The 25026-nt window shown below is 50.3% G+C and overlaps 3 protein-coding genes across 12 annotated transcripts in view; 2 read left to right on the top strand and 1 right to left on the bottom strand.

Moving 5' to 3' along the window:
- Nucleotides 1–7543, top strand: part of SMPDL3B (sphingomyelin phosphodiesterase acid like 3B) — a 29819-nt gene extending 22276 nt beyond the window's left edge. The window contains exons 4-8 of the mRNA XM_059036450.2: nucleotides 1278–1421; nucleotides 2456–2628; nucleotides 3780–3960; nucleotides 4040–4173; nucleotides 6856–7543. Coding sequence (XP_058892433.1) covers nucleotides 1278–1421; nucleotides 2456–2628; nucleotides 3780–3960; nucleotides 4040–4173; nucleotides 6856–7242 — 1019 coding nt within the window. The 3' untranslated portion in view covers nucleotides 7243–7543. The remainder of the gene's footprint in view (nucleotides 1–1277; nucleotides 1422–2455; nucleotides 2629–3779; nucleotides 3961–4039; nucleotides 4174–6855) is intronic.
- Nucleotides 7544–7967: 424 nt separating this feature from the next.
- On the top strand, nucleotides 7968–17115 carry XKR8 (XK related 8). Its single transcript, XM_059036503.2, has 3 exons — nucleotides 7968–8425; nucleotides 10314–10510; nucleotides 13267–17115. Exons 1-3 carry the CDS (start codon nucleotides 8133–8135, stop codon nucleotides 13977–13979), a joined length of 1203 nt encoding a protein of 400 aa, XP_058892486.1. The 5' UTR covers nucleotides 7968–8132; the 3' UTR covers nucleotides 13980–17115.
- Nucleotides 17116–17356: 241 nt separating this feature from the next.
- Nucleotides 17357–25026, bottom strand: part of EYA3 (EYA transcriptional coactivator and phosphatase 3) — a 107588-nt gene continuing 99918 nt past the window's right edge. For all 10 annotated transcript variants that reach the window (XM_059036184.2, XM_067013801.1, XM_067013820.1 and 7 more), the window contains 2 exons: nucleotides 23272–23372; nucleotides 17357–21022 (listed from right to left, as the gene is read on the bottom strand). In XM_059036184.2, coding sequence (XP_058892167.1) covers nucleotides 20942–21022; nucleotides 23272–23372 — 182 coding nt within the window. In that variant the 3' untranslated portion in view covers nucleotides 17357–20941. The remainder of the gene's footprint in view (nucleotides 21023–23271; nucleotides 23373–25026) is intronic.

The raw sequence follows: 25026 nt of genomic DNA, 5'->3' as shown, positions 1-25026 counted from the left end.
GGGAAGTCCTTAAATGATTCTTACGGCTGCCTGCATCTATGTTAGAGAGGTGAGGTTTTCTTTCAGGCAGTCACAGCCATGACTTCTGGCTTTGTGAATAATTCCTCATGGGAATTCTATGGCCTCCTCCTTTGGCAGAGCTTAGCATTTCCAGATTTTGTAGGCTATACAGGGTAAAGGGTTTGTTAGAATCATTTTTTCAAGTAGGAACTGGAGGCACCAGGCTTCCTCATTGGTTCAAGTTCACTCGCTGGGGTAAGCCAAGCTCATATAAGGGCAAGGCCCTGCCTTGAGCTCAGAGGAGTTTTTGTTTACTATCAAATATTTATTGAGCAACTACTACATGCCAGACACAGATGTAAAATAAAAGCAGGAGTGAGGCTACTCACAAGGAAGAAATGAGTCTGACAGGCTCCCCTCTTCCTCCTGCGTTCATTCACAGGCCACAACATCAGGGAGGCTCCCCTGACCCCCACTCCCACCCCTGTTATACACTCCCACAGCAAGTGGCTCTTCCCTTTTTTTTTTTTTTTTTTTTTTTTTTGTGGTACGCGGGCCTCTCACTGTTGTGGCCTCTCCTGTTGCGGAGCACAGGCTCCGGACGCGCAGGCTCAGCGGCCATGGCTCACGGGCCCAGCCGCTCCGCGGCATGTGGGATCTTCCCGAACTGGGGCACAAACCTGCGTCCCCTGCGTCGGCAGGCGGACTCTCAACCAGTGCGCCACCAGGGAAGCCCGGCTCCTCCCTTTTTGTGACAGCCATTACTCAATGCCTATCAACCCTACTGCACTGCCAGTCCTCTGGGCCTGGGCCTGGGGGCCCAGGTCTACACGTTTGCACGTACTAGGTGCTCAATAAATATTTGTTGGTTCATGAATGAGTGAAACTCCCAAGGCCTTCCAGGGTGCAGCAGACCCCTTCCCTAACGGTAGGATGGATCTGGAATTGACAAGAACAAGGCACACTAAATGACCAAGTGGCTGATCATGGATCTGAAGGTTATTTGGATCTTCTAGCTTTCTCCTCCTCATCTCATGCTTCATTTCTGACCACGGAACTTTCTGCTGGGAATGCAGTTAGAGAACTCACTGCTCTTCCTTCCCAGATCTGAGCCAAGTTTTGCCAGATTCTATAATAATGTGGTTTTCTGCTTGGCTCTGTATTTTTCCTTATCTGTGCTATAGCTCTTCCCTATTAGCTCTGATAGCCAGTGGCTGAAACTAACTCCACTAAGCGCTTTTGCATATATGTTCTTATATTTTTCTTTTTCCTCCCAGATACTAAAGTCTATGCTGCTTTGGGAAATCATGACTTTCACCCCAAAAACCAGTTCCCGGCCGGAAGCAACAATATCTACAATAAGGTAGCAGAGCTGTGGCGACCCTGGCTCAGTAACGAATCCATCGCTCTCTTCAAAGAAGGTACTAACACCATTGGCTACTGTAAGGAGCACTTTATGCCAAGGTCTGATCTAATTTCATCTTCACAACATTCCCACGAAATAGGGACTGATTTTATCCCCATTTTACAGATAAGGAGACTGAGGCTGGAACATACCAAGTCACTTGGCCAAGGTCACCCAGCTTAGAGGAGGCAGACTTGGGAGTAGGATCCAGGGCTGATTCCAATGCCCATGTTCTTAACTCCACAGCACTAATGAGGATCATAAGAGAATATTCACTGAGCATTTTCTGTGTGCCCGGAACTGCCCTCAGCACACTGCTAGACTCCTTACAACAATCCTAGGTAGGGGCAGTGACCTTCAGTTCAGGCCGGGTCTCTCAACCTTGCCACTGTTGACATTTGAGCTGGATAATTCTTTGTTGGGGGGCAGTCCTGTACATTGTAGGGTGCTTAGCAGCATCCCTGGCCTCTATCCACTAGTCGCTAGTAACACCTCTAGTTGTGAAAACCAAAAATGTCTCTGGACGTTGCCAAGTGTTCCCTTGGGGACAAAATCACCAGGTTGAGAATCACTGGTTTGGAGACACAGTATCCCAAAGTGACCTGACCTCCTCTCCTTCCTTTCCTCAGTCCCTTGCTGTTGGAGCTCCCCATTGGTCAAACCCAACCAGAAGCTCACAGCACAGAAGCCCATGGATTTAACCCACAGCTCCTGGGGCAGAGAGCTGAGCGGAGAAGGGTTGACAGTGGATCTGGAGGGGCAAACACACCTCCATGTTATTCCCATTATACGGAGGAGGAAACTGAGGCATAGAGAGGTTAAGGAACTTTCCCAAGTTGCACAGCTAGGAAGTGATAGAGCCAGGACTTGAACCCAGGCAGCCTGACTCCAGAGCCTTTGGTCTTACCCATGATGCCACTCCTATGGGAAAGATGGGAAGGGAGGACGCAAGGGAAGGAGAAGGTGGGTGAGTGAAGTGGAGGGGGACAGAGGGGTGTCTGTTCCGAGGCTGGAGACCCCTTCAGATTCCCCCTGGCTGTGATGTCCTAGGTGCCTTCTATTCTGAGAAACTGCCGGGGCCAAGCGCAGCTGGGCGAATCGTGGGCCTCAACACCAATCTGTACTATAGCAACAACGAGCAGACGGCCGGCATGGCCGACCCTGGCCAGCAGTTCCAGTGGCTGGACGACGTGCTGACCAATGCGTCCCGAGCTGGGGAAATGGTAAGGGCTCCCCACTCCTCCTCTTCCCTCCCTGGGGGTCTCTTCCCATACAAGTCCCCCACTTTGGCACAGACTCACCCACTCACTTGAGATGCCCACATCACAGAGGGTCCTTCATCAGCACGGCACCTGAGGGGGCTGCTTCCATCCTCACAACAGCCTGTGAGGCTGGGACCCTGGAGTCCATTGCAGATGTGAGGCTCCTGATGGGCAGTGACAGCCTCAAGTCACACAATAAGTGGCGGGGCCTAGACTAGAACCCCAGACTCCAGAATCCAAGGCCAGCACAGCTGCAGCCACACTGTGGGCTAGACCTCAAGGGGATGCCCTGCCCTTGAGGTGTGTCCATCTAGTCTGCTGGGCTAGCAGGCTCCTGAGGACTGACCCCGTGTCTCATTTGCCCGAGTCCCTGCTCTGACCAGCGCATCCCAGCAGGATCTCATGGCCTGTGCTTTTGCCTTCACTACGCATCAGATATGTTGCTGAGTTGCTAAGTGCTTTATATGGATGATCTCATTTAACTCTCATATCTCCACCAGTTAGGTGCCCTTCCCGATGAGAAAACTGAAGCTCAGAGAGGTGACACACAGCTGGTGTCCAGCTGCAGTTTGGCTCCAAAGCTCATGCTCTTAACTGCCCTTCCTACTACTGCCCCCGCCCCCCCATTCTACCTCTTGCAATGGGGACCGCGGGCCCAGGCATTGTTAGCTGAAAGACTAACTCGAGGAATGTTAAGACGTGAACGCACACTACCACACAGCATATGCTACACAACCATGCAAGGAAGGTTTGGTTACAATGCCTGAGCTCTCCAAGAAGAGAAGACTTGTCTCTGAAGGATCAGGAAAGTTTCAGGAGGACGTATCCTTTGAGCTGGGTTTCGAAGCATGAGTAGCATTTACAGAAGTGAAAATGAGAAGGGTGCTCCAGGTGGCAGGCATAGCATGGATAAAGGCACAGCGGGAGGGAAGCATGTGGCACATTCATCTCTGGGTACAGGGAGATGCCGGGTCACCTGGGAGAGGGATGGGGGAGGAGGTACCTTTGAGGCAATCTGCTTGCCTCTGGGGAGATGGGCAGGTTGTGAGAGGTAGAGATGAAGAGTTGTGGAAGGGGTCTCTGAGCCCCTGCTGGGCACCCCTTCCTCGTAGGTGTACATTATCGGCCATGTGCCCCCGGGGTTCTTTGAGAAGACGCGGAACAAAGCGTGGTTCCGGGAAGGCCCCAACCAGGAGTACCTTAAGGTGGTCCGGAAGCATCATCGAGTCATTGCAGGGCAGTTCTTCGGGCACCACCACACCGACAGCTTTCGGATGTTCTACGATGATGCAGGTACCCAACCCGGAGGGCAACGGCCACACCACCTCCCTCTTTCCCTCGCCAGCCTCTCAGCTCCACTCTCTCCTGAAAGGTGCCCCCATCAGTGTCATGTTCCTTACACCTGGGGTCACCCCATGGAAAACCACGTTACCTGGAGTGGTCAACGGAGCCAACAATCCAGGCATCCGGGTGTTTGAATACGACCGAGCCACACTGAGCCTGCAGGTCAGGAGCCTTGAGTCTGCTGGGACCAGGGGAGGAGGGACCTGATAACACCACTGCCTTCCCTAGCTAATCCACCCCCTACTGACCACTGAGACTCAGGGAGGTCAAGTTATTTCCACCTTTTTAGAGCTCAGGATCAGAACCCTGGCTTTACCTCCAAATCCTGCCACTAAGTCAGGTCAGTTCTTCTCCAAATTGCCCTTTGCCCTGGATCATTGTCAAGGCCTCCTACTTGTTCTCCCCGCCTCCAGCACTGCCCTGCTGTAGCTCATCTGGTACAGCTAAGGAGGGGATTAATCTTTCTAAAGCACTTCTGGTCTCTTTCCTGCTCAAAAACCTTCAGTGGCTCCTCAGTGCTCCCAAGATAAGTTGGATCTCTTTGGCCTGGTATTCAAGGTCCCTCACAGTGTGACCTCAGGCCCACTGCCAGGTCTTCTCTACACTGACTACGCTGAAGCCAAGCAGGCCCCTAACTCAGTGAGCAATCCCACACCTCCCGGGATGTGCTTGTGATTACTGAAATGACAAAGAAATATTATTCCTTAATGTATTCAACAAAACGTGTTAGGCCTCTGCCATGTGCCAGGCCCCGTGCTAAGCTCAGGAGATACATAAGTGAACAAGAGTCACTGCTCTTCTGGAGCTGACAGACAATAAACAAACACATAAATTTAAGCGTGGCACGAAGTAAGTGTTAAGGAGAAAAGAAAACAGGGTGAGGAGGCAGGTGGTGACAGTTACGGGGTACGTGTTTATGGGTGTGGTGTTAGACGGGGCAGGGAAGTGTCACTGAGAGGGTGACATTTGAATTCTGAGTAAATTCAGGGAGTGAGCCGTGTGAGCGTCTGGGGAAGGAGCAGGAAGAGCACGTCAGAGGCCCAGGGTGGGAATGCGCTTGGTGTGTTTGGGGAGGAGCACGGAGGCCCTCGAGGCCTACGAGGCGGAAGTCACGAGCGGATGTGGGGAGGGGGGGGGGTCAGGTAATGTAGGCCATGAGGATGACTCTGGAATTTTAGAAAACCACCATTCTGCTGGGTGGAGAACAGGCTGTAGGGGGCAAGGGCAGACACAGGGGGATCAGTTAGGAGGTGACCACAGCCACTGAGAGGTGATGGTGGTGTGGGCCAGGGTGGCACCTGTGGGTGGTGAGGAGAGCCAGATCCTGGATGTATTTTGGGTCTCTTTTTTTTTTTTTTTTTGTGGTATGCGGGCCTCTCCCACTGCGGAGCACAGGCTCCGGACGCGCAGGCTCAGCGACCATGGCTCACGGGCCCAGCTGCTCCATGGCATGTGGGATCTTCCCGGACCCGGGCACGAACCCGCGTCCCCTGCATCGGCAGGCGGACTCTCAACCACTGCGCCACCAGGGAAGCCCCGCTGGATGTATTTTGAAGGCAAAGCAGACAGGATTTGCTGGTGGCTTGGATGAGGGGTGGAAGAGAACGCGAGGAGGAAACGAGGGCTCCAAGGCTTCGGCCAGAGCACCTGGAAGGATGAGGTTGCCATTTACCGAAACGGGCTCACTGCAGGAGGAGCAGATTTTGGAGGAAGATCAAAAGCCTGGCTTTCCTGTTAACTTTGGGATGTCTCAGTGGATCCAGGTGAAAATGCTGAGGGAAGAGGCAGCTGGGTACTCAAGTTGGAGTTCCAGAAAGCAGTGGGTACAGAGATTTAATCTGGGTGTTGAGAAGGGACATTTAAAACCAGGGACTCGGGCTTCCCTGGTGGCGCAGTGGTTGAGAGTCCGCCTGCCGATGCGGGGGACGCGGGTTCGTGCCCCGGTCCGGGAAGATCCCACATGCCGCGGAGCGGCTGGGCCCGTGAGCCATGGCCGCTGGGCCTGCGCGTCCGGAGCCTGTGCTCCGCAACGGGAGAGGCCACAAGAGTGAGAGGCCCGCGTACAGAAAAAACAAAACAAAACAAAAGACTGCATGAGTTAACCTGGGTCCTTGACTCTACAGTGAATGTATATGGAGAAGAGGCCTGAGGATTTTTAAGAGTGTGGTCCATTGTCCACACGGGCACTCAGACCACAGGGTTCGGGGAAGACTAAATGAAATAATGTGAGGTGCCTAGCAAGAAATTGCCATCCATCCATGGCAGCTCCTCTTACCCCACCTCTCCTGACCTAAAGCAGATCTGCAAATTTAGGTGGAAAGTGTTGCACAGATAAACCCTTCCAGATTCTGGTCCTGAAAATGCACCTGAGTACTCAGGGTCCTGGGTGTAGCCCAAGCCCCCATCAAAGCACAATTCTATAAGCTCTCTCAGCCAGACACTCCATCCCACTGCTTTTATATTGTGTTTTATCCAGTCTTTCTGCAAATATTTACTGACAACATTCTGGGTACCCGGGAGCTTGCTGGAACAGAAAATGCACAGGTTATGGGGTAAACAAGCTGGGTTCCAACCCTGCCTCAGCCACCTATGGGACCCTGGCCAAGTGAATTAACCTCTTTAGGACTCAGTTTCCTCATCTGACATGGGGATAATAAGCGCAGTTACCTCATCAGATTCAGTCAGGGGATGTCTGCCAAGCATACCCGGCAACTAGTAAATGCTCAATAACTAAGAGCGGTCAGGATTACAGCTATTAGAATCTGGGGGCAAATGCAAGGTGGAGGATTGGGGGCGGAAGCGGACAGCTGCTCACAGCCGGCCCGCCTCGCGCCCCCTCTGCAGGACATGGTGACTTACTTCTTGAACCTGAGTCAGGCGAACGCGCAGGGGGCGCCGCGCTGGGAGCTCGAGTACCGGGTGACCAAGGCCTACGGCGTGCCCGACGCAGGCGCCTGCTCTATGCACGCGGCGCTGGGCCGCATCGCCAGCGACCAGGGCGCGCTGCAGCGCTACTACGTCTACAACTCGGTCAGTTACGACACGCGCGCCTGCGACGAGGCCTGCCAAGCCGAGCATGTGTGCGCGCTGCGCGAAGTGGCCTTCGACGGGTACGCCGCCTGCCTGCGCGCCCCCGGCGTCGCTCCCGCGCCCCGCCTCGAGCTCCTGCTGGTGGCGCTGCTGGGCCTGCGCACGCTGCTTTGTGCCGAGACCCTGGAAGCCGCCCGCTGATTGGCTTGGCTCGCCTTCCTCCTGGTAAAATGGGGAGAGCATCACCCCCGAGAGCTGGACTTTCCACCCTTTCCCCGGCGTCCGCAGAATGAACTGGGACGCGACAGCCGATCAGGAAATGAAGCCCCAAGGGCCCCACCAGAGGCACATTTCTTTCAAGTTTCATCCCAAACCCAATGCTCGTCGTGTATGTTATCCTGTTATTAATTTGTTAATCATGTTTAAAGTAACACCCTTGCCCAGTTATTGAATGTTCCCCCCTCCTTCTATTCGGATAATCCGAGTAAAATGAGCTGCCAGGAAGATGCGCCTGGTTGATCCAGTGCCCTCTGTCTCCCCTGGCACACGGCCCGGACTCGGAGGCAAATTTAGCGAAGTCCCTCAATCAGGGATCGGAACGGGCCTTGGCGTTCTGTTGTTTTGTTTTGCAACAATGCAGACGTGACACATCGCAGTTGTAAGCCCGGGCGCTAATCTCCGGGCCATATTCGCCGCTTTGGGTCTCCAGGAGCCTCAAATGTAAAACAAGGCGATTAGAAGCCTCCTAAGCTAAGGGCATTGCGCCTCGGACGGTCCGTCTTCGGGCCTAGCGGTTCTCGGGGCCCTCGGGGCTCAGCGGGGCTGGGGTGAGAGTGGGGGGATCCCTAGGCAGGCGGCAGGGCCAGGGATCTGTGGGACCGCTGATACCCCAACCGCGGGGTCTACGGACCTCGCTCCTCCCCGGACAGGGCGGGACGGGGAAGTCCCGCCCCGCAGCCCGAGTCCTGGGCGGCCCTGAGGGCTGTGTCCGCCTCCTTCCTGCCACTGCGACCCTGGGCAGGGAGGGCGACCCTGGGCCGGGAGGGCGGGTCCGAGCCCAGAAGAGAAAGAGTGGCAGAGGCTGGCGGGTCATGCCCTGGTCGCCACGCGTCGCTCTCTTCTGGGACCTGGTCCTGGGCGTATTGGGCACCCTCGCCTTCCTGATCGACCTGGGCGCCGACCTGTGGGCCGCGAGCCAGTATGTGCTCAGCGGTCGCTACCTTTGGGCCGCGCTAGTGCTGGCGCTGTTGGGTCTCGCCTCAGTCGCGCTGCAGCTCTTCAGCTGGATCTGGCTGCGCGCCGACCTCTCCAGCCCGCACGCGCCGAAGCCCCCAGGCCACTGCCTGGCGCTGTTGCATGTCTTGCAGCTGGGCTACCTATACAGGTGAGCGCCCTGCCCTCCGGGAGAGGGAGGGGGAACGGAAGTCAACGTCACCTCCTGCAGCTGGGCTGGTAGCACAGGTGAGAGCCCTGACCTCACGACGGGGGCGGAGAGGAGAGGACTGAGACCCCGGAGAGGAAACTAAGCCCCTTGTAGTTTAGCGGGCGCCTCTCCCTACAGGTGAGCTCCTGATCACTGATGAGGGAGAAATCCGGCTGGCAGCCCTCAGAGCTCGTGAACGGTGCCCTTCCTGGCACAGCTGAAGAAACTGAGGCCCAGAGAGGGAAGGGAGGCGCATGACTTGGAATCGGACCCTTTAGGATACAATCCTGGCTTTACCACCCGTGTGGCTTTATTCCTGCCTTTCTCTGAGCCTCAGTTTTCTTCTCCTCTGTTAAAGGAGGTAGTGATCTAGAGATAGGTGTGGCTGGAAGGCCTGTGGTGAAGGGGCAGAGGGGGATGTGCCCCGACAGTGTCTGGTGGCAACAGACCTCCCGTTGCTCTTAGCTGTGGGTGGAGCCTTGGGCAAGTCACTTGACCCCTCTGGGTCTCAGTTTACTCATTGTTCCAGAGGCTCACAGTGTAAGGATTAAATGGAATGAGACCTGTAAATTGCCCTGGTGCAGAGTAAGCAGGCAGCAAATGTCAGCTAGCTTCATGATCAGCTGGGTCACCCTGGAGTTTCAGCAGCCCGAACCCCCAGAGCAGCGCTTGTTCCCTCATGGCCAGTGCCTCCCACCCTGTCTTTCCCAGTCGTATTCTCCCTGAACACTTGCTCCCCACCCCACCCCCTCACTCCCAGACGAAGCAAGAGGGCAGAGATGGGGTCTGACTCATCCATGTCCCTGGAGCCATGTAGGGCTGGGCTCAGGCGGGGGGCCCTCTAGAGATGGGGAAACTGAAACGAAGGGGTCAGAGTCATGTGATGAAGTCAGGACACGATGTGATCTGTGTTGGGATGGGATGGACGGAGCCAGGATCTCCTCTTGAATCCATGTTTACAGATTCTCTCCAGATCTTGCCTTGAGTCTCCAGGAGTGGGTGAGAGGAGCTTTGAATGTTGCAGTTTTGCCTGAGGGACTGTCCAGGCATCAATAACACCTTGGGTGAACACGAAGGGGCACAGTTATTACAGTTCTGGCGGCCCGCAATGAACCCTGAATCTATAATTACATCATGTATCTTCTGTTTCTGCTGAGCATGAGTCAGACAGACTGTACTGAGCTTTGGTTGAGAAAACGGGGTCTCTGTTCCTGCCTGTGACTAGGCTGAGGGCCCTGCCAGGGCACTGGGGGACCCCCACCCCCACAACTCGGGCCTGCTCCCTGAGTGTGTTGTCAAGTTCATCCAGGGGAAGTGACAGTAAACGTCTGATCAATGAATTTGCAATGAGTGAATGGCCTCACCTCCCAATAGCCAACTGAGATCAGTTCTGGGCGGGGGGAGATCTTGGTGCATCCTCCAATCTCCCCTCACGCCAGTGGATCACTCAGGCCTGTCCGTCTGACCTCTGGACTCTCTTAACTAGGCAATTTCCTAGTACACCTTTCAAATTCAAACAGCTTTGGGTCCGAATCCTGTTTCCGCTGCTCATTTGCTCTTTGGTCCTGTTTCCCCATCTGTAAAATGGGGATATTGTAAAGGAGTAAATGGGACAAGGTTTGTGATGAGCTTGGTGTGGTGGCTACCGTAGAAGTAATAGCTGTTGTATTTATCCCCACTTCACAGATGAAGAAACAAGTTCAGTGAGGTAAGTCGCTTGCCCCAGGCCTTATAGCATGTATGTGACGAGCTAGGGTTTGAGCCTGTCTGCATCCACTCGATGGGTAGGGAAGGAGGAATGCCACAGGATGCTAACTGGGCCCCTTGGGGCATCGTGTGTACTGCCTAGGTGCGTGCAGGGGCTGCAGCAGGGGATGCTGGTGTGGCGGCAGGAGGTGCCCTCCCAGTTCGACTTGGCCTATGCCGACTTCCTCTCCCTGGACATCAGCATGCTGCGGCTCTTTGAGACCTTCCTGGAGATGACACCGCAGCTCACCCTGATGCTGGCCATCATGCTGCAGAGCGGCAGCACCGAGTACTACCAGTGTGAGTGTGAGGCCCTCGGCCAGCCCCCCTTTTATACCTTGGGAAAGTTGCCCACCAATGTCAGAAAGGTTTTCACTCTTTTCTAAAGGCTGCTTAGAAAATAGGAGAATGTCCTTTAGTTGGGCAGGTCTGTGTTCAAATCCAAAGTTATGCTCTAGCCTTGAGTTTGGACAAAGGACTCCACCTCTCTGAGCTATCAGTTTGTTCTCATCTGGACAAATAAATGGACGTATTAAATGATCCTACCTCATGAGGTTAATGAAAGGTTTAAGTGAAGTGATGCCTATAAAGCCTTGTGCCTAGTGCATAATAAATCTTAAGTGTAATTTATACTTTTTTTTTTCATTTTTTAGTTTTTTATGGTACGTGGGCCTCTCACTGTTGTGGTCTCTCCCGTCGCGGAGCACAGGCTCCGGACGCGCAGGCTCAGCGGCCATGGCTCACGGGCCCAGCCGCTCCGCGGCACGTGGGATCCTCCCGGACCGGGGCACGAACCCGCGTCCCCTGCATCGACAGGCGGATTCTCAACCACTGTGCCCACCAGGGAAGCCCCTAATTTTTACTATTTGAAGATAACAGATGAAGTGTGTAGGGTGCCTGATGTCTAATAAGCAATTTGTTGATCAATAGATAAATTATTGAGCGCCTTTGTTTTGATCGAGCACCTTTGTGCCTGTCCCTGTGTTAGGAACACCACGGTGAATAGGGAGATGGCCACAGCCCCTGGCCTGCCAGGACCGTAAACTCTAAAGCAGGTAGTTACAGTAAAGCATGTGGAGTGATCTGAAAAGGAAGAGGCAGATTGCCTCATAAAACACAGGAGAGGTTTGTGCCAAAAGAAGCTTTGGGAGGGCTTTTAGGGGAGTTGCCCAAGGTCACAGGCCAGCTGGCAGCCAAGTTAGGACTCCAGCTCACATCTGATTCAGGGTCTAGGCTTCCCCTTCCCCTTCTCAGCCCTCGCACACCTGCTGCTGTACCAGGCACAGCCTCCCAAGGAGCCAGTCCCATCTCTGCCTCCGTGCTCTGCGGGACTTGGAGATCCCCTCTCTGGCCTCAGTTTCCACAGCTGTACAAGCTGGGGAGTTGGACTCAGTCCCCAAGGGCCCTCTCAGTTTGCTAATCTGAGTCTGCAGTATTAATTGAAAAACAAAACAAAAACCCCAAAACAGTAATGGCAGCCACCGCGATTGAGTGCCTGCTATTAGCCAGCACTGCGGAAAGTGCTTTATTGTCACGATCGCTCACATTCATAGCACCTCTAGTTTGGTGCTATACTTATCTCCATTTTACACAAGAGGAAAGAGGTGCCGAAAGGTGAAGTGATTTGCCCTGGGATACACAGCACTCATTGTGCACGTACCATCGGGCCTCTGTCTGTGAGTCCTGCATCCACAGATTCGGAGGGCTGACTCTATTATGCCCTTTTATATTAGGGACTTGAGCATCCGTGGATTTTGGGAACCAATCCCCCGTGGATACTGAGGGATGACTGTTTTTTGTTTGTCTCTTTGAAGGCAGTGGGTGTCTAGGACCAGGGCTAAATGGGGACAGTCTACACCGTGTGTATGGAGGGAGTGGGGATGGAGGGAGGGAAGAGACAGGTTTTTCCCGACTTTGGTTTAGCAAACATGTATTCAGCTGCTGTTATACGCCAGCTGCTGGGGGGATCCCGGGGAGCAGAATCTGTTTCCTACCCTGAAGGAGCTCAGAGATAAGGAAATAATTACTGTGTGATAAGACTCCAGACAGGAGTGGGGTGCTATAGGAGCTGCACAGCCAAGTGGGCTGCGGTGGGGTCAGGATGGGTGACTATAGCCAGAACTTGCAGGGTGAGGAGGAGGAGGCCAGGGGAAACAGGGCGTGGGACTACCTAATACCAAGGGCACAGCTTGTCAAGTCAGAGAAAGCGGCATGCTGGCAAACTGGAGGAACATCAGCCCTGCCGAGACCCTGAGTGTGGGGTAGTTAGAAAGGCCACAGATCTGATTCCAGGCTGGGCGTGGGTTCCTGACCCATAGCAGGTTCCCAGCGAACATATGTTGACTGAATGGGATGGGAAGGGGGCGGGGAAGAAGCAGTCTCGGGATGCTTCCAGCCCTTGTTGAAGGGCCTGGTGCTTCTATTCCAGGATGGGCAACTAGGAGGTGGGATAGGATCCCCACTGTATACTTCGAGTCTTGGAAAATCAAAACCAGGGTCCAGTCTGACAGTGGAGGGGAGTAGAGGCCGTTCCATCCATATAACAGGGACGTCCCTTTTGGCCCCAGAAGGCAGCTTCAGCTAGAGGCCTGTCGCCACCCCATGGGATTTCCTGCTTCCCTTTCTGAGACTAAGAAGGGGGAACTGGACTGCTGATTTTCAGATCCAAGAAAGGCGTGGGCTCTTCCGGGAAAGGAAGGGTTACAGGGCCCTAGAAGATGCTCAGGGTGTGGCCAAGGCCCAGGGGTGCCAGATGCTGGGTGACAGGGGTGCCCATGAGAGTGTATAAGTCACACACCTTCTCATCTGTGAAAAATATAACCATGGTAGCACCTGAAAAGAAAAGGTTTGTGGTGAAGGGCAGACTCCGTATGGATCCTAGCTCTGTTTGGGGTTGTGTGAACTTACCGTTCTCCAGCTGTCGTTTTCCCTTCAACAAATTGGGGGCCGAAATACCCACTTCGGCGTGGCTACGAGGCCTCCGCAGTACCCGTGGCCTCTGGGGAGTGCCTGAAGGCTGCCCGCAGGGCTCACCTGTCTCCTCTTCCTCTTCGTAGGGGTCAGCATCTGCACGTCCTTTGTGGGTATCTCGTGGGCACTGCTTGACTACCACCGGGCCCTGCGCACCTGCCTCCCCTCCAAGCCCCTCCTGGGGCTGGGTGCCTCCGTGATCTACTTCCTGTGGAACCTGCTGCTGCTGTGGCCCCGAGTCCTGGTCGTGGCCCTGTTCTCAGCCCTCTTCCCCCGCTATGTGGCCCTGCACTTCTTGGGCCTGTGGCTGGTGCTGCTGTTCTGGGTCTGGCTTCAGGGCACGGACTTTATGCCAGATCCCTGCTCCGAGTGGCTGTACCGGGTGACGGTGGCCACCATCCTTTATTTCTCCTGGTTCAACGTGGCTGAGGGCCGAACCCGAGGCCGTGCTACCATCCACCTGGCGTTCCTCCTGAATGACAGTCTTCTGCTGGTGGTGGCCTGGGCGACTCAGAGCGCCTGGCTGCCCAGCGGGCATCTGCTGCAGAGGCTGCTGCTGCCTGCAGCCGGCGCCTGCTTCCTCCTGGGGCTGGCTCTGCGGCTGGTCTACTACCGCTGGCTGCACCCCAGCCGCTGCTGGGAGCCTGACCAGGTGGACGGGACCTGGGCTCTGCGCTCCCTCGAGGGGCGTCAGCTGCTTCAGAACAAGCGCATGGCCCATTTGGCTAAGAACTTTTTCCCCAAGGGTAGGGATGAGGCTGCTTTGCCATGGAAGGGAGAGGTGAATGGTGTCCTTTGAGGCAGGGTCAGACCCAGCCAGGGGACTGAAGGCCAGATGGAATCAATCGGTAGAATGTAGAAGATAAGCTGCTTATGCTGCTATGGGCCTTGATTCACTCAACGAGCACTTGATGCCTGATCTGTGCCAGGTGCTGGAGACCAGAGTTGAGTAAGACAGAGGCCTGCCCTCAAGGATGAGAACAAGATGGGAAGGGCTGGGCCCTGGAGGGTCAAGGGCCCCAATTATGTAGGAAACACTTTGGGAGGAAAGAAGGGACCCCCTCTTCCCTTCCCCCCAAACAAGTATAACCCCAAAGCATCCCAGTGTTGGTATTTTTACCTCCCTGGCTACCTCTAAAATAATTGGTGGGGCTGCTGTCCCACCCTTGGTTCCCCTATCCTGGGTTGGAAGGCCCCAGGACCTCCAGGATGTGTTCTCTGGAATTCTTCCTCCCCTGCCCCACCCCAGTCATTCAATTCATTCAGCAAATGTTTACCGAGGGCCTTTTATGTGCCAGAAGCATCATTCTAGCCTTGGCAGATCAGTTGCCATTCCAGCTTCATCCCTTACCCTCTCCAGCTACTCCAGAACAGGCTCTCAGGCTGGAAGGCAGGGATGCCTGACTCCCTGTCAGCCCCTCCAAGGCTTTAGTGCAGCTGGCCCGGCCTCGGCCCGTGCTCTCAAGGGGTGACCTTTCAACCAAGTGCCTTGTGAACCTGTGGTCTGGGCCATGGCTCAGGCTGTTGAGTGTGTTTTTGTTTTTGTGCTTCAGGCAGTGTACTTTCTACCTCAGTCTGTGTGGGTGGAAGAGGTGTGTGTATCTGCGTCTCTGTAAGTGAGAGACACGTGTGTTGTCTTTGTTGAACAGTATTATTAGATTATTATTAAAACCTCATGAAATCCCCTAGCCTAGTTGTGTCATTAAATCCACTGCCAAGTTCCAAGCTGCCTGGAAAAAAGAGGTCAGGGATGCAAAGTCCTCCTCTCAAAGTCAGTAAAGGCCCTGGGACCAGAGAAGAGGGCTGGCTTAGGCAAGACTTCTTAACCTTGTTTTCTAAGCATCAGGAGCTGGTGAGCCAGTGTGGTGTTAACCGCTCAGGTGGGCATCAGAACCCAGATCTGGGCTGACTCTAGTGTGTGCTCTTAGCCGGCTCTGCAGCTGGGCCTGGCGGCAGTAGGTACACCTTTGGTATCAGGAAGTGAATACACGAGCGCAGGTGAAGAAAGGTCTTTTTGCTGGGAGGTCACTGGGAGCGATGCAGTGGTATTGGGGAGGTCTGCGGTTTGGAGAAACAAGGAGCAGGGAAAGGGCACTGGAGACAGAAGGAAAGGTTCATCACCACTGGGACGGGATCCAGGAGAGTCTGGTATTCATTCATTCATCTAGTGGAGACACAGTAAACAGAATAAGTGAAAGAATGTATCAGATAGCTTTAAGTGCTAAAAGAAAAATAAGGTAGGGAGAGTGCCTGTGTGTTGTAGGTGGGAGTTACAATTTTATATAGAATGGCCGGGAAGGCCTCCCTGAGAAACTGATACACGCCCTAAAGGAGGTGAGGATGACAGCCACACAGATGTGCTTTATTTCAGACACCAAGTCAGCAGTGACTGGATGAAGGAGGGCTTGTAGCAGTTATACTGGCCTGGAGCCAAGGCTGACACAGAGATGAAGGTTGGGAGCAGGGAGGAACTCTGGGAAGATGACGCTGGTGCTTTTTATATACACGGAATGGTAGAGGTAGAAAGGATCTCCAGGATCACTTAGTCCAATGATTTTCAGACTTTTGAATTTCATGAACCAGTATAATGGCCAACATGGTTGCCAAGTTAATTTGAATGAAAAAGGGCAGTAAAAACTACCACCATCTATTATCTTGTCTTATGAAAGGACATATAACCTCAGAAAAAGGATCATTTTTTAAATTGACTATAAACACACATTTGCACACACACAAAAGTGAAATCATTATTTTTCTCAACTCATAGGGAATATCAAGGGTTGAGACCTCAGAGAGCAGGCTTGGCCTTTATAAATCCCTGGGCTTATTGTCCAACCTAGCCTCAAACATAGCTTCTAAGGGGTTCACTAAAACAAATACTTGCTCTCAACTATACTTCAATTAAAAAAAAACAAAACGAAACTTGCTACATTTACTTTTCTCTACTTCTACCTGTCATATGAGAAGACTAGGCTCTGGGGAGATGCCATACATGCCCAAACAGATGATGCAGTGTAGTGTCTTAGGCTATTTCCCCTGAGAAAATCCAAAAAGATGTAAAATTTTTTGGCTAAGCTCTCATCTGTGTTCTCTAGATGAAATTGTCAAATGACGGTAACATATATAATTTAAAAAGCTGTGGAATTTAGTGGTCATTTCATTTGTAAATAAAGTTTACAGAATCAAGAATTTTAAAAAGATGACAGTGGTTACTTGTAATTAGAAATTTCCTTTGAAGATTTCCATTGGTTTTTTTTTTTTTTTTTAATGTCAAGAAACTTGTTTTTGAAGAATAAAAAAGCTCTTGATTTATTCATTTTAACCTGCCACCGGCAAGGCTCTTGAGAAACGTGATGTTATACCTATTGGAGGGGGAGATGGAGATGTTTACTCTTTGGGCTTAAAAACTAATAACACTCTGATACCTGTACTTCTGACCGATTAACAAGTTTGCTTCAACTATATTGTGGCTCAAAATGTGAATCTTCTGATGAAAAGATTTAATGCCTCAGAACACAAGGCAACCCCCTCTTTGCTGGGGGGAATTAATTTTGGGAAAAATACATCTTATAGTCTGACATGTATGGTACTTGGAAGCTAGAACCCAATTCTAATCTCCATTGGAATAAAAGGCAAAAGGATTCCTGACTGTTTTCCAGACCAATGAACAGTCAGACTCAAATCTAAAGAAATGAAAAGAGAAAAAGTAGTTGATGTAACATGAAAACAAGCCAAATCAAACAGTTTGATATCAATTTGTCAGTTTTATTGCTTTTGCATTTTAAGCTCAGCACAGCAAGGTATTGATTTTTTTAATAATTAAATTTCAGCACATTTGACAGCAAATGAAATCTCTTGGCGTTCCAGTCCCAAACTTTGAAAAGCGATGTATTTTAGAAACAATTAAGAAATAAACTTTCCCTTGCAAGTTATTTTAAAATATTTAGTTTATTTTCTCATTTATTTATACCAAATGGTTAGTTTTGTTTGTTTGTTTCTTTTGGTGAAATTAATAACTCAGTTACTGAAAGGTTGCCATCTTTCTAATGAGCTCTTCTGATTTTTTTTTATTTTTATTTTTAGCTCTTCTGATTTTTTATGAAGCCCTACTTAGAAGCGTACTCAGCTGGGCAACTGGGCTGATCCCACTCAGAAAAGACACAGGAGCAAACCATATAGAAAATAAAAACTTTATTTTTTCAAGTTTATAAGATAGTTCCCATTACATATAACATTATGGTCAAGGACTCTACAGCCACAAATGCCCGCAGTCACATAAATATATCTTATCAGTGCCTTTTCCTGCTAAATGAGGCATCTGAAGTCCAGAGGGTCATGTTTTGAGTAGAAGTCGTCCTTAATGGGATGGCTCCCATCAGTGCATTAGGAACTAGCCAAGTAACCTTGCTTGCTAGAGCTGTCTGACTCAGAGGAGAGGAAGGGACAGAGGGCCTGCTGATCAGAGCTGGGACAGAACTAGATTTTCTCTCGTGGTTTAAGATATTTCAAAATCTCAGAATTCAGATTTGGCCTCTACAAGGTATTTGGGGAATTCCAACTTATGGATGAAAAAGGAAGCCAACTTAGTGGTAAGAAACAGAAGCCTGCTTAAGAGGGGTCCTAACTGCCCCCTTCCTGCAGGAGTGAGGAGAGGAAGGCCCCAAGCCCACCAGCCCTTGGCTTAGACCATCGCTCTCCCAGGAAGAGGGAGAGCGTGGCTCCGCCCCTCGACTCCTCTCCCCCACGGTTCAGTGGCACTGACACCCAGTGAAGGTAGTGAACATCTAGAAGCTCCATATACTGCAGCTGGAGTTTGCCAGTCAGATTCTGCTTGGAGCTTTAACGCGAACAAGTTTGTGTAAACTGCGAACAAGCTGTGGCACAAGTCTCCTGGGACACTTAGCTTTGCTCCCCCGACTTGCAGAGGACAGGAATACCCCAAACCAAATAAAAGCCCAAGTAGGCATCTAAATCTGGAGCAGGCATCCACTCTCCTGGACACCACCAGCTGCCCCAGGGGCACCGGACAGGGTGATGCTAAGGCACAGTCAGTTTTACATTCGAAAGTAAAGCCACCTCTTAAACCCAGGAAACAGCTGACAACTCGATTCCCTACTAGACGGCCTAGCTCTCACCACGAAAAATGTGCAGACCCATCTTACAGAACCCACGGTGCCCAGCTGGGAAAAGGACTCATCATGTGGCTTATTCCATGGGGGCTCTTTCTAGTAAAGAGGGCTTCCCCCTTGATGAAAGGACCCACAGTATCCTTACGACCTCAGCCTCCAAGAACTCGTGGTGCTGCCTACTTATTTTCCTCTCCAGACCTCTGTGCTAGGGAAGAGGAAAACACAGGGTCCAAGAAGAGCACTGGGTTCCCTGAACAATTCATTTTGGCGAAGAGGAGCCAGGAAGCTCCATTTTCTGTCTACCCTCTAAACAACCAGAAAAGAGCAAAGGCGGCACTGCTCAGAGAGCTTCCTCACCTCTCTTAGCCAATTTCAAGTTCCTTTTGCAAAGACCTAAGCCGTGCAGTCAGAGCAGGAGGGAAAAGGCCAGAGAAAAAGGAGTCCAAGTCATATTGTAGGAATAAAGAGCTTCTCCCAGCGGGCAGGGAGAGGGAAGTGTGTGTGTGGGGGGACCTGTGTGCACGACATGGGTACCGCTCTGCAGTCTGAAGCACAGCACCAACAGGGTGGCCTATGTCCAGGGCAAGAAACCAACAGCTCTACTGCCAGTACAGGGAGGGCTTGGGGCCTGGAAGTACAGACCCACCCTAGAGCATTCTAAGATAAATTACCAAGCAAGGCAGAGCAGCATCTGGGCAACTATGCTGAACTCAGACCAAGAAGGTCCGCCTCAGAGTTTGTATTTCCTGTCCAAAGGAAACAGGCCAAAGAGGCAGCTAAGTAATGAGCATTGACTTGAGCTCCTCTCCAAAAACATCTTCTCTAAAACTGAGTCATGAAGCACTTTCTCAATCAGTTCTGAGGGAATGTGTGTATACCAGCCTTTCTCTGGGTGATCTGGCTTTGGAAGGAATCTGACCCCTATGTGCTGCAACATCTCTGAAGATGGATATGCAGGATCTCTGAGTAGAAGCATTCCTAGCTGGGGTTGGTCAAGGATGCCTCCTACTAAGGACCCAGACTGCACCTCTCTGAGGTGCCTATAAAATCACCTTTCTGTGCAACCTGGAAGAGGCCGAACTTCCTCAGCTCTACGGAAGTTTATTCTGCCTGAGCAGATGCCCAGGCCAGTCTTGGAGGGATGGGGCATCCACAAACACAGCTGGACTGAAGGCTGCGACCAGTGCCTGGGCACCCACCGATCCTCCCAGAAGTCAGGTTGAGAGATGTTCCTGCATTTGGCCCAAGACTGAGTTTTCAGGCACAGAGTAGGGGGTCTACAACCTCATTTAAATCAGCAAAGTGTTTCTGGCCTTCTGGTTTCCCATTTTAGAAGGGGAGTTGAGAAGCGGGATGGGTATTCCATGGGAAAACTGGGTTGTGATCATGGCAATCTGTTCTTCAGTTTCAGGCCGAGATCTGGATAAATATATGTCCAGAACACCTTTCACAGGGCTTAAAGGATTCAAAGAAAGTCAAATCCCTTCGTAGTTTTGGCCAAAATGTGATTATGAACCTTTTCTCAGACTTGATTTGACCACTTGGGTCCAAAGCCTGGGGACTGGCCAGAGCTGCATGGGGGTGGACATGAGGTACAGAGGGCAGGGAAAGGGCCAAGAGCCCAGCACTGATGACTAAGAAGGGCGAGGGCGCTGTAGAGGTGAGCATGTGTTGGGGAAGGGTGCTTCTCTGCAGGAGGAAATGGTGGAATCTTCTTGTTTCAAGAGCCAAAGAAGTGGAAATGCCTAAGAAGCCTTAGTTCTTCTCTCCAGTTTGGAGGTAAGCCCCTGGGGACATACTCTTTGACTAAGAGTCAAGCTGAAGGCTTACAATTTACTGTCTAAGAGGAGTTTCTAGGGTTGTGCCATTTATTGAAAGGGGAGAGGGACTGGAAAGGTGACTAAGGCTTCTGGGAAGGGAAACAGCAAAGTCCAAAGTTAATCAGTGTCCCATGCCCCACAGTTCGGACAACCAGGAGCTGGAGGAGCAGGAAGGAACCCACCCTAGAGAGCAGACCACTGGAGCAGCTGAGGAGGTGCTACTATCACAGAGAGGTATCTCAGATATTTCAGTTACGAGTTTCCAAGGAAACTTTACACACCCCTTTCTTGCTAGAAAGAGTGGGGGAACCTGCTTCAGAGACCAGACCCTTACCTATAAAAATAACATATACATTCACTGGGAATACGTTCTACAGCTAAGGAGATTACAAAGACTGCAAGAGATGTTACTATAAAAGTCTGCTGCGTTTATCCTATCACCACAAGTTAATGGCAGTTCTCAATCTGGTCACGGACGCAGAGTGCAACTCTGCCCCAAGAATTTCCTTTCCTTTTTCTTCATTTATTTTGAAACAAAATAAAACAAAACAAAATCCAGAAGAATTAAAAGCACTGTAGCTGTGGTGAGTCTATTGTTCTCTCGATCCAACAACGGTCTTCCGCTCCTATGCGAGGATGAACGTGGGGCTGCAGCTCACTCTTAGCAAAAATAAGCTCCATCTCTTGCAGCGGTTGGTTTTGATTGTGTTCTCGCCAGCATTCCATGGAGAAAGAGTTCCCAGTTGGTTCCGGTCTCTAGCTCCTTTCAGGAGTGAAAAGGAGCTCGCGGGGAAGGCTCTTCATTCCAGTTCTTAGAGAAAGTCAAGCTCCAGAGCCTGGTGGAGGGACACCAGGTCTCCGTGGTTTGTGATCCTCCAGAAGGGCATGTTGTGCTGCAAGGGGGGGGGGGGAGGGGAACTGGTTAACCCCACTTCTTTTGGGAGCTTATATTTACCCACACCCCTTCCTCCACAGACCTCTCCCCAAAGTACTTGGTAACCCTCCTTACTCCTGCCCACCTCATAAGACTGTCACATGGATCAAGTAAGCCATGTGTATAGGGACATACGTATACGACAAGACACTTACAGATGTGAGAGATTTTTATTAGGTTTCAGTGGTAAGTCTGTGCTTTTATGAGACAGACTTGTTCTAGCTACTATGTACGATCCTCAGGATCAAATAAAATGACCCTCGTAAGAAATCAGTATTAATATAGTATTACATTTTCTTATGGATAGTCTATTTTCTATAAGGTTCAGAGCTGCAAAGCCCAAATCTTGTCCATGACCAAGATGAAGAACATAGAGATCTAGAAAGTAATAATCCCACTATATTATGTGATCAGAGTTATGTCCAGAATACTGTGTGCCATTCTGGAAGCCATATTTTAAAGAAGGGCTTCGAAAAACACGAGTGTTGGAAACCATGTTCTATAAAGCTGACAGAAATTAGCTTTACCGATCGTTTTGTTCAGACGGGTTGCAAGTTACTTGGAGTACTGGAAGTCCTAGAACACAGCTCTACTGTCATGTGTAGCTCAGTGCTTTTTCAAGCCTGCTGCTCACACATAATAGTTAAAAGGCCTTCAATATACTGAAGAGGAAGCAGACTTGTTATGTTGTGCTCCGAAGTGCCAGATTAGGACACCAGGATACAAAACAGAAATTTTAGTTCAATGGAAGGAGGGACATCCTAAGAGCCTGGATGACCCCACAGTGGAACAGGATACCTGGGAAGCAGTCTCCTCACCCTTAGGTATATTTAAGCAAGGACGAGAAAGTCTTCTGTCACAGAGGGTGCAGAAAAGATCCCTCAGAGGGAGGAGACTGAGATCTAAGGCATTTTCCAATGGGTGTGCTCTGTGGCAGATGACCAGAAGCATCCGCTTAGAGACACAAAGTCTGATAATGACTTGAGTTGTTCTTCTATCTCCCCCACTCCCTTCTTCAGACCAAGAAGCACTGACGTCTACATCCACTAGTGTCTTCCCCAGAGGGCAACAAGCACTTTAGAATTAAAGCTTTGGAGATAACACATTAAAAAAAAAAAAGTCCTTGAATTGCTACATAAAGTGGCAAATGAAAACATAATGAGGTAATAATGCCACTGATTACCGATCTCACAGTTCATTAACAGCTGCTGAAGGTTTGTGTTTTAACTAGATGGAGAAAATCAGGACAGATGGTTCCAGTTGGCAACCCACTGCCTTCAAGTCTAAGAAATAGAGTTGCTGGAAGAAAACTGGGGTAGAGAGGGAAAGAACTTCTGTAGGTCCATTTAGCAGATGAAGATTCTCAAAGAGGATAAGTAAATTGTCTAAAGTCGCACAGCTAGTAAATGGATGAGATGTGAACTGTCTGATTTTAGACTCCATAGCCAAGACTTTTAAAATCTACTGTTTCCTGTGTTAAAAAGGGATCACCTGGAGTTGGGACCTGAACAGCAAGGAGGTTAACATCAGAATAATCTTTCCAGGGCTCAGGAGCAGGAAGGACTTTCTCTAAACAACTCCCAATTCATCGCACTGGTTTTTTGAGACTCTGAAGCCTGGAAAAGTCTGAATGATTGGCCTTTAGTAGTAAAGTCTCACGCTCTTGAGAAAGCATTGACCTCTAAGACGAAGATGGAAGATGGGGCCCACGCCAGGTTTAATGATGGGCGTCCTTGTAGCAGGGCTCAAAGATTTTAGGGCTTCCCTGGTGGCGCAGTGGTTGAGAAGTCCGCCTGCCGATGCAGGGGCCGCGGGTTTGTGTCCCGGTCCGGGAGGATCCCACATGCCGCGGAGCGGCTGGGCCCGTGAGCCATGGCGGCTGAGCCTGCGCGTCTGTAGCCTGTGCTCCGCAACGGGAGAGGCCACAGCAGTGAGAGGCCCGCGTACCGCAAAGAACAAAAAAACCAAAGATTTTAAGATTTTAGAGTGGCAGGGAGGAGAGAGAAGGGGAGGATCTAACAACTTACAGGGAAAACTGTATGGAGAAAAAAATGACCCTCTTTCTTTTTTTAAAAGAAAAATGGGAGAGGAATAGGAGGAAGGGAAAACACTGTAAATGCACAACAGATTACTACGATTTCTGAGTTTTACCATTTTTCTAATTGCTCAGTGTATTCCCACATAGACTATTTACTTTGCCATGGTTACCTGTTTGGCTGCGATTTCTTCATCTCGTCCATCTCCAATCACTACGTATGTGACTTTCTTTCCAAACCTTGACACAATTCTCTCGAAGCAGCTCTCCTTACCTGATGAGAAAAAGAAATTTCCTATTAGGACATTCCTCCCTTTCTTTTTTTCAATACCAAAGAAAAAGGCTGCTGCTAGGTTCACCTGCCTGTGCTTAGACAGAATCAGGGCAGCCCATGTGGTTTGCTTGGTGGGGAGTAGGGGTGGTAGCTAGAGATCCAACAGGCCCTCTGCCCAAAGAATGTGAAATTGTGCCATTCATACAACAGACTTTCTAGGCACTGCGCTCTCTAGGTTCTTATTTTAACTTTCACACTGAGGGTGAAGTACCTAAGATCTTAGTGTGAGATGTTTCTATAAACACAGTATGAAAGCTATGCACACTCCCTCCCTCTTCCACAGCTCCTGTACTTTACAGCATACAAAGCAGTTTCAAAGTGTTCCTTCACTTAATTCTCAAAATAATCCGGTGAGATGGGTCCCATCCCCTATCCTGATAGATGGAAATGGACCCAAAGGATTAGTGACTTGCCCCAGATCACAAACAAGCTAGTAACTAGACTCTGAGCCTCTGACTCCAGAGTCTAGGCTCTGGTCATTGTGCAATGACGAAAGGATGATATTTGAGGGGAAACCGTTAGTGTAAGAAAAAGAAGTGGAAGTCCCAGATTTCCGGTCAGTAATTAGGAAAAAACAGCCATTTCCTTCCAACTCTACATTTCCCAGAAACAGTCCTAGTCCTGGCCATTTCCTTCCAACTCTACATTTCCCAGAAACAGTCCTAGTCCTGGGCCTTATGTCTTTCAGGAGGGGAGTAGTCTTAGAGTACCAATGAAATATGGCAGCAATGTTTGTCACATCTGGAATTTCCTATTATATTGTGTAACTGCAACTGAGATCCTGTATCAATGACATTAACCTTGGGAAATGGGTGATTTAAATCCATTGCAGACAGCTCTTAGAAACATGGCAATGTATCAAAATTCAAATCCTACCTGGAACCAACACCTAAACATGCACACATAATACTGCTGTGGCAAAGACACTGTACTTGCATAAGTAAATTAAAAAAATTATTTCTCTTGCTCTTCCTTCACCATCTCTTACGCTTTATTTTCCTGCTTCTGCCACCTTCTTCAGTTAAGCAAGGCGCTAACTCTGCTTCCTTTTTATATCCTGCTCCATTAACTTTCTCATCCTATCTTCTTGCCAGATTCAATGACTGCACCAGGGTTCCTGTGTGAATAAGAAAAAGGTGCCTCTTCCTCAAGGCACTTGAATGCCATCTGCTGGAAAACTGTTGTAATAAATATATATATATAGAAATACACAAATCTAAGATGACGACATCATAACTGACAAGAATCTTTACACCCATACTCAGAAGTCCTGATTGATACATCTAAGCAACTGCAAGTCTATGACATGCCTAGCCCAGTTGGCACCTCAAACCTGGACCAGACACTAGTCCACCTGGGGCTTCAGTCTCCCACTCTTAATACAAGGCTTGGCTTAGGTGCACTTAGGTCCCTTTCAGTGCTACCATTTTATAATAGCATTGTCACACCTTATGTTGATATCAAGCATTCAATCCATGTTTGCTAAGTAAATACATTTTAATTTCACAAATGATTAAGGGGATGGCTCTACTCTATGCCTTGAGCTCCAATTTAAACATTAAATAATTCAACTAATAATGAGTTCCTAACATGT

The sequence above is a fragment of the Kogia breviceps genome, chromosome 1, assembly GCF_026419965.1.
Source record: "Kogia breviceps isolate mKogBre1 chromosome 1, mKogBre1 haplotype 1, whole genome shotgun sequence".
Lineage (NCBI taxonomy): Eukaryota > Metazoa > Chordata > Mammalia > Artiodactyla > Physeteridae > Kogia > Kogia breviceps.
This window is presented reverse-complemented; position numbering and strand designations above follow the sequence as displayed.